Consider the following 19143-nt stretch of genomic DNA (forward strand, 5'->3'; position numbering starts at 1 on the left):
TTCTCCTTTTATTGAATAATCTATGATTTTTCTTAATCAGATGTGCCTTAACATTTGAAAGAGAAAGGGATATTTGTCTTGGCTTATCTCTTCTGCCATTCCTGAGCTTGAGCAGGTGTTGGAAGGCTCCTTTGATAGCATCTCCTTTCAGTAACACCCATCAGGACTTTGGGCTCATCCACTCCTTTGATTAAACACTGGGGCAGCAACATYTTCTGTCAATATTTAGTAAGTTGAGGGATTTCAGGTGCTATCATGATGAACCTAAATGTGACCTAAATTGAACTGAAAGCAGCTTGAGGCAGGGATGGCTTTTTATCTTCCTGAATTGTGTTTGGAGTGGTGATAGTTCTTTGAGGCGTATTTAAATTAATAACCACTGCATTATCTTGACAATGCTGGTAGAGATAATGTGGGATTTCCATTATTCTGGCCTGGATTTCGATCATTTCCCAGTTACAGTGAGGGTGATGAATGAAGATTGCCCAGAAACTATTTTTTAAATCATTAGTTTTGCCATGTGATGACACAGTGGACCAAAGATGATTACCAGGGCTGATTTTTATTTTAAAATTACCTAAAATTTGTAATTGACCCCTTTATATCAAGGTGAACCTGAGGCAGGCTTAGTTTATGCAGGTATCTCAGGCAGTCATGGCATTAGTGTAAGTGTTAGATTTATTGTGCAGGTTGAATGATAATTTTATATATTCAATAGAAGCACTCAGGAGTACAAAAGAGAACTCTACCTTTATTTGTRGTGTAAAACAGTGGAACAGATAGGTGCTCTTGTGCAAATTGCTAGCACTGTTTGTAAATATCTCTGCAATTGGAAGCAGCAGAAGTGCCAGATGTGTAATTACATTAGCACAGATATTCCACAGCAAGCTGCTTCTGTGAAACAGAAACTAGCCTAATGTGAAAATCTTTGCTTTTGAGAGCATGCATGCTATGCACATCATTAACCTGTTAATTAAATCTATTAAGGGCTGCATTTTCTGAGGCCTTGTTAAATGATTACTTATGTGTAAGAACGTCTGTTTCTGAAAAATCTTCGGTTGCAAAGTGTTGTGAAAGCAGATGTTTGTGTTTGGATGTCAAATACAGGTACAGCATATGTGCATCTGTAACTGATGTTTTTCCATCTCACCCTTCTTTTATTTCAAAAAGTCAAGGTGTGAGATCTTTTATGACAAAAGTGACCAGATTTCCAAGTTCATGATTGTTCATSTCTGCTCAGCCAACAGCTCCAGCAGAATATCTGAATGCTGTCTGCCACATCTGATAGTGGTTTTTGAAAGAAATGTGGGGCCGTGCTAACAAAACCATCCTCAGGATGGATTATTCTCAGTTTGAACATCTCAGAGGAGTGGTTTTATCCCTTGTGCTGAAGCTTGTGAAAATGTAAGTAAAGGTGTCCATCTGTTAGGATTTCAGTGATAGATGAAGGCAATTCAGAAATACGTAACCACTATAAATTCAGAATAATGTGAGCTCAACACCTGCCAAAAAGGYAGCGAAGATCTACCAGCCTGGCGAGGCTGACCCCTAAGTAATTTTGGGGTGCAATTTGATGTTTGAACACTTTTATCTTTACCTTACTGGAACTGATGTTCTACTTCCAGCATTTCAGAAGTGTAGATATTGAAAAAAAGCATTCTAAACTCTGCCCCTTCCCCTAAATGTGCTCATTCCCATCCCAGACTGTGAGTTGATACCTTGTAGGACTCACAGCTCTTGGGCTCCTGGTGAGGGCCTGGCACAGATTTATGGCACAAACTTTGGCATTCYCTTCTCTCCTTATCCTTAGGGCTTTACTGGCTTTTGCTTATGGAGTCAACCTCAGATGGGAAAGTAAAAAACTCAAGTAAAACTAGTAGAAAATTTCATGGGATAATACAAGCCCCTCATAAGATCCCTGGTTCTCAGTCTGACCTGATGTTCAGATCTTAATCTGACCATATTTTGCTCTCACTTACCTGCATGTGCAGTCATTTGGAACCCTGCCTGGCAAAATATGCCTCCAGATGGGATGAAGATTTTTCTTTCTTCGCATACTCATCCAGATATGATGTGCTTAGTTATATCTTGTAATTCTTGGCACATGTTTCCTAAGATTTTCCTTATCTTAACACCTGCAAGCCTGAACGAGGTAATGTGATCATGTTCCCTGAGTGCAAACTGAAACATTTCAGTTACTCTGCTCTGCTGTCAAGAAGCAGAATTTATGATGTGATGGGAGTTGATTTCAATTACAACATTAATATCTTTATCCTTGCTTTCCATTACATTAATTATTTTTCCCCCCTCCAGTCTGAACTGGATTTGTTTGGAGTTTTTTTTGTTTTGTTTATTTTAGGATGTGCTAAGTGCCTGTCCTTCTTCACTGAAGGACCACAGGCACCTTAAAGCCTTCCACCCTGCTGTGCACAGGAAACTGGAGCTTTTTGTCCCTCTTGGAGTGCTCAGCCCTCCCTCCTGTCAGCAGCCAGTGCTCCCAGTGTCTGTGGGACAAGGAGATTGATTTACTGCTGCAGATCACTTACCATTCCAAATTTTGGCATAGCTGCTCATTTGGTTTTTTCCCGCACAGCTATTTCCAAACAACGCAGCGAGTTGTGCTTTTCCAAAACACTTTTCCTCGAGAATGTGGAGTGTCTAGARTAAATGGAAATTTAATTATTAATAATTGAAAGGGGATAATTAAATGTGGACTGTAAATAATATGAAAATTCCCAGCAAAAGCAGTTTGCAGAGTTCTACTATAACCTCTGTCCAGTTTTTATAGAATTGATCTTGCACATGTTTAAAAATAGTACTTTTCACATGAATTAATTATGCCGTTGCCAGGGAATTGTTATTATAGGTGTTCTCCATCTTTGCAGAAATACTAATTAGCAGCAGTTGGGCTCCATGGGACTCCTGCCCATTGTATAGCTCTTCTATAATGTTTATTAGGAATAATGAGTGGCCCATATGGTTGAGAGGGTATTTCTGTAGGGGTCTGTGATGTCTGTATTTTACCTTTTCTGTTCCAAGAGAGCCCCATTTGTGCTCCAGAGCCAGRGGACAGGGGATGCTCCAAGTGGGGCTCACCAGAGGTGTCACCTGGAGAATTTCYCCAGGAGGACAAATCTGTATTTGTGGGCACATAACTCTGCAGGAGGCTGAGGGACAGATAACACAGTTCCTCTGTTTCACCCCAGCCAGACTTTGCAGCACCTCGATGGTGCAGCTCTGGATTTTCACTCCTTTTCATCCCATATTGATCGCCGTGGTAGCTGAAAATGTATGTGGGCTTCTGGGCTGTAGCAGGTTATAAAATATGTGAGTTGGAAATAGGATGAAGCTGAGCAGAAAAATTATAGTTCTCTCTTAAAATGATGTCTGGAGGGGGATGCATGTGTTGCTATGATAATGTGCTTGTGAAGTAAATTTGGATACTTCAGAAAGGTTTTGCAGGTGTGCAGGTTGCTGCATTATTTCACAACTTTTYCTCTGAAACAGTTTTTTAATTTTGCTGTTATTTCAACGAACAAACATAATTTAAGCTTCATGAAAGAGTAAGAAAATTAGAAACTGCAGTTGTCACAATTTGGAAGAGGGGTTGGATTCTATCTTTGGTGTTTTCCAGGTAATGAATTATTWCWGAACTAAAATAAGAAYTCTYTGTGTGTCTTGGAGCTCGAATAAGWGSATGTTGAACTGCTGTCAGTGCCTTCTCCCAGGTGTCCCACCTGGGAGACACCTCTGAGGTGTTCCCTCAGAGCAGGGAACCTTTGACAGAAAATTTCCTGCTGTGCTTCCTTCAGCAGTCCATGAGTGCCAATCTTCACTGGTTCTTCCCTGGGAGGGTGGGGAGGCACTGCCACAGGTTCCCCAGAGAAGCTCTGGGTGCCCCATTTCCCTGGAAGAGCCCAAGGCCAGATGGGACAGGGCTTGGTGTTCCCTGGAAGGTGTCCCTGCCCATGGCAGGAAATTGGAATGAGATTATCTTTATGCTCCCTTCCAACCCTAACCATTCCATGTTTTTGTGGTCTTGGTGGTGTTTGCTGAGGTTCCTTGAGGAGATGCAGATGAGGTGCAGTGTCCAGAGTGCAGCCCAGCTGGGCTGTTAACAGAACATGGATATGGGCTGAAACCTGGGCTTTGCATGCTTGAAAAATCTCTGTGAGTGAGAGAGATTCACACTGAGTGAGAGAGATCACGCACTGCCTGTGTGAAGGGCAGTGAGGGGAAGGCAGTGTATGGGAAAAGCAGAAAAAGCTCTGTGTGAASCTTGCTGGTGTGAAGGCAGTGATGTGAAGAGCTAGAGCCAACTGGAGACACTCCTGAATCACCCAATTCCTGCAGGCAAAAAAGAGATAACCCCATTCACAAATACCTCTCTTCCCTCTGCTTCCCTGCAAATATCAGAGTGGAGCTCCTCAACTTCTTGTGTGGTTGTGCTTGAAGGGATCTGAGATTTCCTGTGGACCAGAGAAAAGGTTTGAGTATGGCTGAGGGCTCAGAAGAAGGTGCTGCTGAGATGGGTGTCCAGCAGTGCCCATGATTTCCCTGTGACCCCCTGGTAAACGAGTGTTTTGTGTTACAGGAGATGCTGTACAGCTTGTCTTGTGTTGATTCTGGTTWGTTTTTTCACTACTGGGAAATAACAGTTCCTGTTGGGGATGACAAACCCCAAAGTCAAGGTGAAGTGACTGAAGAAACATTTCTTTTGCTCTTAAGGTTACATTTACAAACACCTTATATATTATAAATGCTATTATGTTTTAAACAGAATTGGTTTTCATGGATGTTTGGAATTTCGAAAAGGCCAGAGTTTGATTATAGCTATTTATAATCCAGTATTGAGGTGGTTTTAATCTCATATGCAGTAAACAACTTACAGTTGTAATCTGTTGATAACATCTATTTATTCTTTTTGGTTTTGAATACATAAGCTTATATACATTATAGTCTCATCTCCCAATATCCATTGCTGTCAAGGCCAGAAATCTGTTCTCACAGACCCTCCAAATGTTTTGAAATGTGAGGGGGTATTTCTGATTTTTCTATTTTTTAACTGAGAGTTGAAAGGAAAGACTGTTTTTCCCTGGGCTGTCTCTGGGGTGTGGGCACATGATTGAGTAGCTCAGCTAATACTGTTTCCATTAGTTCTTAATATTGGGAAGCCCTGCCTTGCAGTGCTAAAGGGTTTAGTAAATCACTGCATTTTCATAAACAGCAGTGTTCATTACATTCTGCTGCAGAATGTCTTTCTTGCTGGAGTGTGTCTTCAGCRTTACAGCATGTGGATAATAAGGGAAAAACCTGAAATGTAAAATTGGAACGAACTRCTKCATGGCTGTAAGTCACTAAACTTCRYATTTATTCAGATCTAAAATAAGATGAATAACTAAGATGCTGAATTGCTCATTTGTGTAGGTCATGAAAATTTAAAAAATGTGCTGCAGATATTTAAAATGAATCCCAGGATTCAGAGGAATTTTTTATGCCCTGTGTGACACATTGCAAATAGAACAGTAGTCTTTTGTATAGAATATTTCATACAGATTATAGTACAAAGGGATTTAATGAATTGTTAATAATAAACAGCAAAATAATAGAGACAGTTAAGAATAGGCAAGGAAAATAAGCTGTGTTGTGGCTGAGATGTGGTAGTAGATGCAGGGCAAGGAGACAGCAGGGCTCTCTTAGAAAGGGAATGGGCAGTTCTGCCAAATACAGCTGTACTCACATTACTTTGTGTTCTAAAATACTGAAACCTCCCAGACCTCATGTCCTAGACTCCAAAGCTTTTAGCTTGTTTAGTCTGCAAGAAAAGATRTGACTGTAGGGTCCTCATCTAAATCTTTAGAATTACTTTTCTTGGCATTATGCACCAAGAACCATGATGCCTTTGTATCATGCCCCCCCCCAAAAAGTATTAGGGAGAAACTACGTTGTAGTTTGTATGATCTTCCAACAATTTTGGCTTATGAGAAATAAATATATGTCTAAGTCTCATAAAACATGCATAATTCTCATAAAATTACATTAAAATTACATAAATCTCATAAAAACTTCTCATAAAACAACCAGTTATTCTGACGAAACGTGTTCAGTGGAATTTATTATTTGTCTCTTAATAATAGTGAGGATTAATTAGCTGTAGTGCCATTAGGAATAARGCTCATGTTTTCTCAGTCTGTTATTACCTGTTCTCAGAATTCACAGGTTGAGATGGAGCTCTGCATTTCCCATAACCATGCTCTGGTGGAAGGATGACATCCAGAGGGGTTATGGGATGTTTCAAACAGAAATATTCAATTAATGTGGACACTGCAGGGATTTTGGRGAGTTACGTCACGTCTGGTGGAGTTACTCCTCAGGCAGGCATTAATGAGTTTTACATCTCTGTTGTGATGCATAAAAATTAGGAGATTCTGTTGAAAAGCRAGTTATTAAAAGATAGAACAATTGCTCCTAAATTTGATACTTAAACTGAATGAGAAGGTAAAAATGTGTAGAAAATAGGACCATTCCAGTGGTTGTCCATTAATTTTTTCAGTGTTCCTTCACTGGAGCATATCTATTATCTGATACARATTAGTAACACAATATTCTATTTTACTGATTGCTCATCTTCTGCTAAGTTTGCAAATCAGTGCATAGTAACAGGGACAGAGCTATTGTGGGAGATGCTCATTATTGAATGAATTCTCCGATGGTGAAATGGTTTCAATTAAGCTGAAATGTCACAATAAACAGAGCATAATTATTCTAGCAATTCTTATTAAGCAATAACATATTTATTAAGCAGCTCTTATTGGGAGCCYTCTTCTAAGTTTGGTGTTCAGTGGTGTTTTATTTTGTCTGTGAAGTGTAATTACTGTCTGTATAGCCTGCTCKCCTTATGTGTGTGTGACCTGTGTGTCAGAGAGCAGATGTCACTGCATCCTTTCAGACACAATTACAGTGCAGTTGTGGGTAGGTCTTGCAGGCAGGGGAAGCAAATCAGTGCACAGAGCATCAAATAAACTCCAGTTACTGTGTTATTGCATGTTTTGAAAGGGGTTAGAGAAGCTKTGTGGGGTGAGAGTGCAGTCCTCTTTCTGGCTGGTGAAAGATGGCAAACAGAACAGTGTGTAATTTTGCTTTAATAGGGTGTCTTGACTTATTAATCCCTTTCATGTCATTGCTTGTAGTGTTATGGATGCCTTGTAAGAAGCAGTGAGATGTCTTTGTYCACAGTTGTTCGTAAACAAAGACACCCCACTGTCTACAATTTCTGTGCAAACCAAGCAGGTTTTCACTTCTTGTTTTTGGAAACAGTGATTTGGTTGAGTTTCTCCTTGACTTGGTTGACTAATGGATTGATTTGTGCTGTTGGTGGCAGATCTCAGTGGTATTTATTAGTGAAAAAAAGTGGTTTTTGGCATCCTGCTGGAGAAAGCCTTGGTTTCAATTGGATGCTCCAGCATAGAGAAATCCAGGTTAAAAAGGAACATGAAAGGTCATCTAACTGAACCTCTTTGCAGAGCAGGTTCAGCACTGAATCCACACCAGGTTCCTCAGGGTTTGGGCAGTCTGATCCTGAAAACCTCCAAGGATGAAATTCTCTCAACCTTTGGGGCCGCCTGTTCATGAGATTTTTCCTTACACCCAGCTTGACGTCTCCCTGATTCCCATGTACATCCACAGTCTCCTTCTGCCATCTGTGTCCTGCTGTGATGAGATCAAACATCCATCCASTATCTGATTAGCTTACAATAGATAGGACTCAGACAATCCATCCTTTCYCTTCATATTTTTGTACTTTCTACAGACAGATCACTGTGAAATTAATTTCATTTTATTTAGTCTACTGCTTTAATTACCAGTGGCCTTCTGTTTTAGATGGGGAGTTGTAAAGCATGTTTCTGAAGTTCAGGCTTCTGATGCCTAAATTCCAGTGGGTTTATAACATAGTTAATATTATAATTCACATTGTGCCGAGATGTTTCTTTTAATTGACTCAGATATATTTCAAGAAAAGTGTAAATTTAACATGAGCCTTCTAAAAATAATTAAATTCTAATTACAAAGCGGACTATTGACTAGGAAGTATTTACAGCTTTCTCCTCATTTAAGCTACTGAATAGGATATTTAACTAAGCAGTGAAATGTGGATAAGTTTACTGCCACGTCCTGAGGAGATTGTCAGGAAGTAAAAAAAATCTATAGTAATGGGTTTTGCATCTGATTTTTAACCTTATTTTTCCTGCTTCCTTTTCTGCTGTACCAAGAGCAGGCTCTGTTTTTAGCATGCTTGCCAGAGAATAATTGCAAATTGTAATGTGTCTAACAACAGTGTAATTACTTACGAGTCCTTGCTTACTTTTTTTTTTGTAATTTTTCATTCTAAATTCACATCTGACATTAAAAAAATGGTCAGATCTTGCTTCTGGCTTCAGCTGAGCGTCTTTCTAACCAGTTAATGTGAGCAGTGATGATTCTGCTGTTCATGAGTAGAGTAGTTCATGAGCAGCACCCAGGAATGTATAAAAGATACTGAAGAGACAAGTTCTGTGCAGTAGGRAAAGAGCAGTGGTGGGYTTGATGAGTGATTTCCTCKGCTACAACTKCTTTSCATTTCTCCATGGGGGCTTYAGTACTATTTTTAATGCAATTCAYTATCTTATGAAACAGGCAGTAAATYCTTGATTGSTGTAATGTGTTTCAAGGTCCTGTTGATGAGTRAAATACTGTTCTGCTCAATGCTGAAAGGAAATAATATTTTTTCTTGAATTTTTGGTTTAAATAAAACTGGTAAAAACAAAACTTTCCCTATATTGAAACTTCCACATCTCATTCAGCCATTGCTGAAGTGATGCACAGAAATAAATACACTCATGATACAATTCTATTGCAGTGTTTAATCAGTGTCACTTTTGTCTGTTAATAGAAGYCACCCAGTACTTGGAGGTCTGAATTTTGACTGTTACTTTTAGATGACAGTATTTACATAATCTGATGTCTGGTTTCAAATCTTGGTGGCATTAGAAAAGAATATTCTGTTAGATCAAGGTGGAGTATCAAGGACAAATGTTTAAATTGTCAATGGACCTCTTCCCTGTAACTGAACTTCAAAAGCATTTTTAAAGATTAATTTTTTCTTTTATTATTCAGTTTTTAAGCACACTAGATTCGGTTGAAAGCCTGTCATTACCATAGGACAGCTTGTAGAGCACACTAGAGTTTGATGCTGCCCTTTCCCATTCAAGATACCTGTCATGACTGAGTCCTTACCTTGGGCTGATGTCTTTTGGTGTGAAACAGAGGCATAAAAAGGACAAAGATTTTTGCACATAGCCTGAGGGATTCAGCAAAAGCTGTCTAAACCCTGAGGATTCTGCAATCCCCTCTTGGCCCAGCCTGTCCAGCACGGCAGAAGGTGCTTGACCGAGGGCAGAGCTGCAGCCCTGGCCTGGAGGATGGGGCAGGAGGAACACCTGCAGGAGAAACGAGGCATCTATTGGAAAAGAAGCTCTGTTATATCCACTTCCTATCTGCTTTTCCTCCTTTCCTAAGAATAAAAAAAAAATCAGGAATTTTCCTTTATTTATTTATTTTCATTTTTCATTACACAGTGTTAAGCCCCTGTCTCTGGAGGATCAACTCCTCTATTCATGGAGAAAGAACAATKGGATTGCCAACGAAACCACCATTGCCTGAATGAAATACCTGGGATTATAATTGCAGCTATTATGGGACTGGTTTTGGCTTTTATGTGTGTTTGGTTTTGTACTATGAGCGTGTAACTGATTCCGGTAGTTTTAAAATCAATTTTTAAAAAAATTGACTGCAGTAGCATTGCTCAGTATAAATTGGCGTATTTGTTGCAAGTTCATTTGCTGCCTTGAAAAAATAGAAAAGGTAGGGCAGTTGCAGTGTCTTCTCAGGCAAGAATTAYGTATGCAATGTTTGTACTGAACAAAATGGCTCTTTTATGAGGTATTGGAAAGTTTTTAAACTTAGGAATGAGATAACACCCCCTTGAGATGATCATCAAAATCCCTTTAATAGTTAAGATTCGGCCTGAGTGCTTTTCTCTACCTTCGCTCTTCAGTTTGCCAGCAATTTTGTACTTTATAGCCCTYATTATTTTTTTGATTTGGTGGATTTTTATTGAATAATATTTTCACRGACAAATCTTTCTATTTAGCCTTGTCTGATTGCATTCTCTTGCAAATCCTCAAGTAAGATTCATACGATTACATATGTATGTTTGTGTGCTCCAGAACTGAAAATTACATTGCTGAGTTTTATTCTGGTTTGATTTCTCCTCCTGAATGATGGCTTTGCCTCCTCTCACAGYGCCACGTGCTGCAAATGGAAACGACTTCCCTGGTGTACCTTGAGGGCGATTATTTTTGTGTATTTATCCTCACTGTTTTATCCCTTTGGATGATTCTGCTGCTTCCCGGTTCAGTTTATTCCATTGACTAATTGCACTATTAAGACTGTTTTCTCTTATCTAACTTGACTTTCTTTTCCTATTAGATTATTGTTCTTTTATGATCATTTTTATATTAATTTGTACAAATGAAATTAAATATTCATCTGGGATGAATTTTACTGCTGCAGAAATTAAAGTCTTGCCTTTAATTTGAAKCACTGTGAGGCATTTTCTTTTTTCCCCAAATTTCTCCAAGTGATTCAGTGATGTGAGCACACTGGGAGAAGCGACTTGCAGCCTTTAGGAAGCATTTAACCGATTTTAGGGCACAGCTGGTAGATATTTGTTTTTTAATACAYGACAGGATATGGCTTGTATTTTATATATGATAATATTTTTTTAACATGGGCAGACAGTGATAGGACAAGGGGGAATGTATTTAAATAAAGAGAAATTTTGAGCTGTTGGGAAGGAATAGTTTAGTCAGAGGTAGTGAGGYRCTGKCACAGGGTGGATGCCCATTCMTGGAAGAGTTGAAGGCCAGGTTGGACRGGGCTTGGAGCAGCCCAGCTAATGTGGGAAATGATGACTGAATTTCCAAGGAGGCTTTACAATKGTTTCCATGAGATCTTTCATTAATATTTATCTTTGTGACTTTGGATAGTGGAAGTTGTTCCTGCCCATGGCAGTGTGTGGAATGAGATGAGCTTTAAGGTCCCATCCATTCCGTGATTTTATGGTTTAGTGATTGTATGATGTTCTGTGGGGTGTCAGGATGGATCCGTGGTGGGGAGTAGTTCATGGCATTTTGCACAGGGTGCCCAGGGAAGCTGTGGATGCCCATTCCTGGAAGAATTGAAGGCCAGGTTGGATGGGGCTTGGAGCAGCTGGGGATAGTGGAACTGTCCCTGCCCATGGCAGTGGGGTGGAATAAGATGAGCTTTAAGGTCCTTTCCATCCCAAACCATTCCATGATTTCATGATTGTATGATGTTCTGTGGGGTTTCGGGATGGATCCGTGGTGCGAGCAGTTCTGGCATTTCTCACCCCCTCTCTCTTGCAGGTCACTGGGGCCGCTGCATCGGGGACTGCGGCTCGGGGGGCGTCCGCAGCCGGGCCGTCTGGTGCACCCACGCCGAGGGCTGGAGCACGTTCCACGCCAACTGCGACCAGCGGGACAAGCCCGAGAGCCAGCGGAGGTGCTTTAAAGTGTGCGACTGGCACCTGGARCTGTTCCAGTGGGAGGTTTCGGGATGGGACAGGTGCGGGCTGGTCCCCGCCGCGGGTGCTGAGGCSGGAGCCGAGGGCTGTGTCACCGCGCAGCACGGGCTGCAGCGCCGGAGCGTGCGCTGCCTGCAGAAACTCAACGGGACCGTGGTGTCCGGCGACATCTGTGAGTATTTCAGCCCTCAGCCGCCTGCCGAGCAGGCCTGCCTGGTGCCGTGCCCRCGGGACTGCGTGCTGTCCGAGTTCTCTGGCTGGTCCCCGTGCGCCAAGGGCTGCGCCCCGAGCCTGCAGCACCGCACCCGCGCCGTCATCGCTCCTCCGCTCTACGGCGGAGCCCCCTGCCCCAACCTGACGGAATCCAGAGCCTGTGCAGCTCCTACCTGTGCCCTCGGGGAGGAGGAGCACACCTACAGCCTCCGCCTGGGCCCGTGGGGCGAATGCCGGCTGCCCCATCCTAAGGACACGGAGCTGCCGGGGAGGACTATGCTGGATTTGGGGTCRGACTCTGGAGAGCGGAGCACATCTGGACTTGCCGGCTCTCATGCCCACCATCACACCGGGGAGGTGGAGATTGGTTACCAAACCAGGCAGGTCAGGTGTGTAAGGAGCGATGGAAAACATGCGGCGCTCAGGTAAGGCTGATTCCTACTCTATTTGATCCCCACTGCATTTGTGTGATGCAGTGCTGGCTCTGCCTGGCAGCACCACAGTGAATGAATACCATCCTTGAGTCTTAAATGGAGTTTTTTAATGTATTTTCTTTATGAACCTTTCCTTTATTTAATTCCTTTCTAGCATATGTTGAAGATTTCACATTCTTCTACGATTTGCGACTGGTTCATTCGTTTTTATTTTTAATAACTCTCTTTGGAGTTAGTTTTTTTTAGTTGTTGTTGTTTTGAGGAAATGGAATTATATATCACTTTGTGCTTTTGCTGGGCCCTRGCTGTGGGAGAGGGAGGTTTCATTCTCAGTCATGTACTGCATATATTCAGTAGAAGAGTCTGAAATTGCAGGAGCTTAAACTCCTTCATCCTTACAAATCAATACAGGATGAAATAAGTCTGAAAGTTTGGCCTCGTGAATATACTAGAAGGTGTATTTTGGAAAAAAAATCAGTGAGTAAACCTGGGAATGTCATCATTATTGAAGAGCTTTTCTGTAACCAGTCACCAGGGTGTAACTCTTGGGTGCTGGTACAGGGTAGGTCACTGGCATTCCTGTCTTAAGTAGAGGTTGTTGATTTCTGCCCTTATCTAATGTTTTATCTAATGATTTCTCTTTGTCTGTATAGATTGCTTTGCTGTAATTCAGATGTGAAGGTTACAGTTAATGTGCAGCAAATAATGGAAAGATTTATTCTTTCTATTTCTYGCATTTAAATTTAAGCTGAGCTCTGCTGTTTAACTTCAGGTTGGATTTGGGTGGGTGCCAGTAGCTACAGATGACTGATAAATTGATTAACTTCTGAGAAAATCAGAATTTCTGGAGATCTTTCTGTTTCCTGTTTTTCAAGGATATTAGAAGTTCTTGAAAAATTCTGCTCTTGAATTTTGCAGAAATCAATCTGTTTCTCAGTAATCCATAGCTCCTGGCACCTGCACAAACTCAGATGGCAGAGAGAAGGGGTTGTTTTACATCCAGTTCTCTACCCCTGTTAATTTCTGCAGTGTTTTTCCACACCCACTCAGGTGAAAATACGCATYCTAACCTTTTTTCTTTCCCACTCCTATTACACCCATGGCCGAATGTGGAGTATTGTTTTATCAGTTGGAAAAAAGTCAGGCATTGTGAACTGTTCCAGCAGTTTCTAACATCTTGACTTYATTATTTGTCTCTAAATATATGCTGATTCTAAATATACAGATTTTATGCTCRTGTAGCTGCTTGACTTTAATGGAGTCACTTGTGATTTATTCCACAGTGTGACCAGCAGCAGGTTTATGTCTGYTAACACTTGTTAACTTTCCACTGCCTCTTGTATCTCATTCTTTATCAGAGGCTCTGGGAGGGGAATCCTGATTTTGTTAAAATTTCACTTGCTCTGCCCTCCCATGCTCGCTGCTATGTTTGCTCTAAGAATGGGAATGGAAACTTTTTGTAGATGTGTTCTCTGTTTTACATTGAATTTCTGGATGGCAGTGCAGAGGGTGCTGGGAGCTTTAGTTTTAGTGACTATCCTTGATCGAGCTGTCTTCTTCCTTGTTTCTTTCTGGGTTTTTTGCTGATCTAGCCCCTGTTTTGGGAGTGTGCTCCATTAGCCACCTCCTGGCAGTGTTTTTCTGCTGAGGTTGTGTCTCAGATTTACTGCAGAGCYGAGCCTGACCCATCCTTTACTCTTAGACCAAATGCAAGAGCAAAGCCCATTGATTGAGTAGAGGAGAAAAGGTCACGCCATGTGACAGCATCCAGACAGTCACACACGTTTTTCCTTTCTCCTTTTGGCCCTGAAATTCAAAGCTAAAAATCCAGCCCAAAATCCAATCCGTGTTTAGTTCCAGGGCTGGAGTGTCACGGATATCAAATACTCCTGACAATGACTCCCTTTAAGCATCCCCTGGTAGYGTCCTCCTCGTTTTGTTGTGCAGCAGATTTGCTGCCATTCTTCTGAAGAACAGGCCTGATCTTACAGATGTTTCTTTACAACAGCCATGGTATTTTGGCTACTGATAACGAAGAGTAAATTCATTTGCATAACCCTGTAGTGGAGGCTGGCAGGCAGCCAGATGTCTGCTGTAAACCAGGAAAAAAGTGCTTTATTTGTGCTCCTGCATTTTTCTGGCCAGCGTTTCCCATTTCTGCTAACACTACTAAGCAAGCACCAGTGTRAATTAAACTTCTGGAAAACTGAGGCAAGAGGCAGGGATATCCCAAGATGTGCTCTAAAAGCGGGTCTGGCAGGGCTTTGCCATCCCTTCCAGCACTGCCCAATTCTTGCAGGTAACAGGAGTGGCCAGCTAACCACCACCACGGGCTACTGTGGGAGGGGGCCATGTCCTCATCTTGCCTCCTAATTTATAATAAAATGGCCAAGATGCCTAATTTATTGTCAAGATTGTTTAATTTGCTGGTGTCTGATCTCAGGGCTGTAAACAGGAATTACTTGGAGAGGAGAACAAGCATATGGAATACTGGACATGCTGTGTCAGGGAAACGGAGCTGGGGATGTTTTTGATAAAATATCCTTTCAGTCTGGAGGTTCTRCATTTCTCAAAAGGGAAGGAAAAGGGACAAAGGAAGGGGAAAGGGAGGGACAGACCTTTTTGAAAACACCTGAAATGACAACAATTGAACAGCAGAACATCAGTAGGCTTTGAGACAGGTCCACTTTTGCTCAGAAATTATTTTACTGTAGAAACCTTATATTCACAAAAATAAAAGGAATAACATCAAAATAGAATGATGCTATGGATCTGATTTTTGAACCTTTTAAAGACTTTTTAAATAAAGTTAGAACTTTTTTGTCATACCATTTCAGATGGAATTCAGGTTTCATTTTAGTTCAGAAGAATGTTTCAGTTTTGCCATAAGTTTTATATCCAATAACAAATTCAAACATAAGCACTTCCATGAATTTAAAAAAAAAACCCAAAAACAAAAAACCTCTGAAGAAGATGCAAAAAATGAATGTGCCAGAACTTCTACTCTTTTTGGTTTCCTGTACTGTAAAAATCTACYGAATAATGAGACAAAGGTACTTGAGTTCCTTCCCTTTTTTTTTTTTGTTTTGAGAAAAAGGTCATTTAGGTTAGACACTAAATTGCAGTTTAGTAAAATAAATGTGCATAGTTAGACACTGAAATCCTAAACAAATTTAATGCAATTTCCTAATCACTAAGCAWGCTGARAAKTTARARTTGGAAGCAAACAGTTATAAGGCKTTTTWTTATTATTATTATTTGGATTAGGAGTCTTTTATGTACATATTTCTTAAACCCTTCATTCAGTGTGTAAGATAACAACAGTGATATAATAGAGTTGGATTTGGGTTTCTATTTACTTTGCCTTTGTAAGTGAAAATTCAGGTCAAACTCAGTCAAGGGACAACCCATCTGTCAAGGCGGAGGTGGAGCAGCATTCAACTCTTTTGTTTGCCTCTGTAATTTAAATTTCCATTATCCATTTCCTAGTGGATTGTGCTTAACCACTTTACTGTTGTACATTTTTAGGAAAAAAATATTTGCAGTTTCAGTGTTGACATTCCTCTGTTCTCTGGATGAATACAAAACTCTGCAGTCCRGAGGTGAAAATGCTGTGCTGTAAAATGCTATTTGATGGTTGTGATTCCGATCTGGGAGAGGAATTGTATGTTCACATTCCTCCTGGCAGATGTAGGAATCAAGCCTCAGTGCTCAGGCTTGAAAACAAATCCCCGAGCTGTTGGAGAAGAAGGGTAGTTTATTTTCTAATGTTCTTTTCAAAAGTTTTGTCTCTCATTTCCTTTGCTTTTATTTAAAAGCACAAGAAACAAAGGAGCAGTGATGGCTTTTTTAATTTCCATGAGTAACATTTTGGTGGAATAGGCTGCTCAGGGAAGTGGTGGAATTAACATCCCCAGAAGGAATGGCTCAAAAGGTGTGTGGATGTGGCACTTGGGGACATGGTTTAGTGGTGGACCTGGCATTGTTGAGGACTCAATGATCTTAGAGATCTTTTCCATCCCTAATGATTGTGTGGTTCGATGATTTTAGAAGTAGTGTCCAATAATAAGTGTGTTTTTTCTCCTGTTCCCAAATTGTGCTGGGAGGCAGCTGTAGTCCCAAGATCTCAGAGTCTACCAAGGTAGTGCAAATGTAAGCCAGCATTTATTTTTAATTAAAACAGAGGATCTGGTGCATTAAGTTTTGAAAACTCCAAAGCTCAGACATGTTCACTGATGCTTGTATGGATTATAGATCTCCCAGTTCCCTTTCCCTTAGGTGAGTTGCACGGCAGGAAAATATTCCCCATTTTCAACACCCTGGTGCAGGAGGGGCTGATGTTTYTTCTGCCAAAGAAACTGGCGCTGCACAGATTGGATATATGATATCCAAAAAAGCCCTGGCAGCCCTTGAGGACCCTAAAAATGCATTAGGAATTCTGAAAAAGTGTGCCTGTTAACACTGATTGCCAGTTTCTAAGGGAAATAAGTGCTTTGATGCTGTTAAAAACATGGCAAGGCTCTGTCCACTATGAGACCTTAATATTATTGAAAAGTGCAAAGAGCAGGTAGTGTGTGTTCCAACCGCCTGTGGGGTTGGGTGCTTGATTGCAGAATAGGAGTTGATGCTAAAAAAGAGCAAAAATGCAAATGGGCTGTCAACAGCGTGGCTTAGCTCACTTTAGGATTATCTTGCTCTGCAGCACATGGGTTGGAACATGARTTCCCTGCTCAGGATGACACTTCCCAGGAGCCTTCCTGAGCTGCTGAGGGAGAGCCTTGCTACAGCAGTGGTACCCTGTCCCCCAGTGCTGCCTTTGTAGCTGCAGCATGGCCGTGGTGACAGCTTTTTCCAATCGTGTCCAATTGCTCTGCAGATGATCCTKTCAGTGTGAAAGGTTTAACAATAACCACCTGCCTCATCCTGTAATATAAGGAAGTGCATTCACCTGTGCTTCTGAATGCCTTGTTATGGCTGGGAGAGGAAGCCAGGGGTGACTCCAACCTGATTTCCTGGTGCACAGCTCCTGGGTGGTGKTGCTCCTTTTTCCAGCTGATAGACCTGTTCCCACTGATTCCTGTGCAGTGGATGTGATGGCTCTGTGACTGCAGGGCATGTAGCACAGGCACTGAGCTGTTGGAAAATGTGCTATTTTTGGTGAGTAACTTTTTGTCCGGAGCAGGAAGGTGGCGTGGTTCAGCTTGGGGCTGCACAATTCCCATGTCTCGTGGATTTTTGTGCCTGGAGATGGAGCAGATGAGTGGTTCTACTCCATGGGCACCAGCCTGCAGTGACACAGCCCCGGGGATGTGGAGCTGCACGCTCAGGGTGCTACCCAGGGCTGCTTTGCCTCCWCCTCCTCCTCCTCTGCAGTTCTGCCCCAGGAGTGTAAGGGAAGCATGAGTAGGTTTCCTTTGGTTTAGTGTTTTGTGTTCATTTAATGAATGGTTTGTTGCCCTTCAGCTCACAAGGGGCTCAGAGGGCACCGTGCCACTCGAGCGAGCTGGGCCCCGTGCTGCTGCTGGCTGCTCGCTAATGGATCCATCCTACACTGCAGGCACCGCAGCGTGGGCTGGGAAACAATTCCTGTGGTTTTACAGTGTCAATCCAAGCATGTAACACGGCAAAAAGCATCACTTGTGTAAGTACTTCACTATATCACAGTTACCAGATCGACCCCTTAGTAAAAGATCTAACCAGAGACATTAATATGTCGAAAATCAGTTTAAAAACAGGGCTGATGTAGTGTCTCCTGTCCCCAAGACCTCCTTCCTGTCCCTGCTGGTTTGGATACAGCCACAGCAGCACAAATCTTTGTCTGGTTTGCAGCCTCAGATCAGCGAGTGTCTCGCAGGTCTGGGCTTTATCTGTATTAGATCGTCCTAAATACATCTGCGACATGAAAGGCTGTGTCTGAATTTCATGCAAAAGAGTGTTTTTACATTTGTCTTTGTGTTGCTCGGTGTCACAATTAATTTGACTTGGAGGCTCTGAGTGAGTAGGTACAAGTTAATTAATTTTCTTTCTGTTCAGCAGTTGCTTGTAATTCTCCCTCAAAAGCCTACTTGAGCAGGATGGAAATTGCCAACTCCATGTCTCGTTCACCTTGAGGTCAACAAAGTTAGCATCTTGCCTTTTATAGCAGGAGCAGTGGGGGGATTTTCAGGGAATTTCAGGGAATCAGCTATTCAGCCTTTGGCAAAGGCTTTTCCCAGTGCAGGGTGATTTCTGGGCAGGGATGGCTTTCCCAGCCAGAGTATTGACTCAGGTTTGGAGAATCCCTTAGGGGAAGGATTGGAGGTATTGGCTGGCTGAGAACTGGGACTGGCAAATTCATTTGAACAAAGACTCCAAACCAGRTTTTTARAGGCTAMATTTTGTTTSWTGTTTCAGTAAAGATCAGRTAGGACTGAAATCTCTTTTGCAGTGGTGCAACCCCAAAAATGGATTTTGCATTGTATTTGAATGGGGAGTTTTGATCWCTTTTTAAAATGTAAGATCAATTACCACCCCCCCTTCCCCCCATCCCCTTTCTGTGTTCTTACATAAACTCGAGTTTTCTGGTATCATCAGTTAGGACAGCAGCTTTTATGTGCTACTGTTTTATCTACTCAAAATCAGGAATTATTCTTCCTTGTTAATGTTGTGGAATAGGTTCCTCCCCTGTTGAAAAAGTATTAAAAGGGAAATAAAGTGACCATTGATGTGACTGCACCTAACCTAATATGCCAAAAAAAGACTCAAAGTCCCTGGGTTAGTAAATACATATATAATGGTTATTACTTTTCAGACTTTGCTTCAGTAATAYTGACATTTTGTACCAGAGACAGCTTTGCAATCAGTTGCATTTGA

At 41.6% G+C, this 19143-nt stretch overlaps 1 protein-coding gene across 1 annotated transcript in view; it reads left to right on the forward strand.

Moving 5' to 3' along the window:
* THSD7B (thrombospondin type 1 domain containing 7B) overlaps nucleotides 1-19143 on the forward strand; it is a 238689-nt gene that overhangs the window by 39884 nt on the left and 179662 nt on the right. Inside the window, exon 3 of the mRNA XM_057366569.1 lies at nucleotides 11487-12282. Coding sequence (XP_057222552.1) covers nucleotides 11487-12282 — 796 coding nt within the window. The remainder of the gene's footprint in view (nucleotides 1-11486; nucleotides 12283-19143) is intronic.

Source organism: Malurus melanocephalus, unplaced genomic scaffold (assembly GCF_030028575.1).
Source record: "Malurus melanocephalus ecotype Western Australia unplaced genomic scaffold, MMel_1.1 scaffold_67, whole genome shotgun sequence".
NCBI lineage: Eukaryota > Metazoa > Chordata > Aves > Passeriformes > Maluridae > Malurus > Malurus melanocephalus.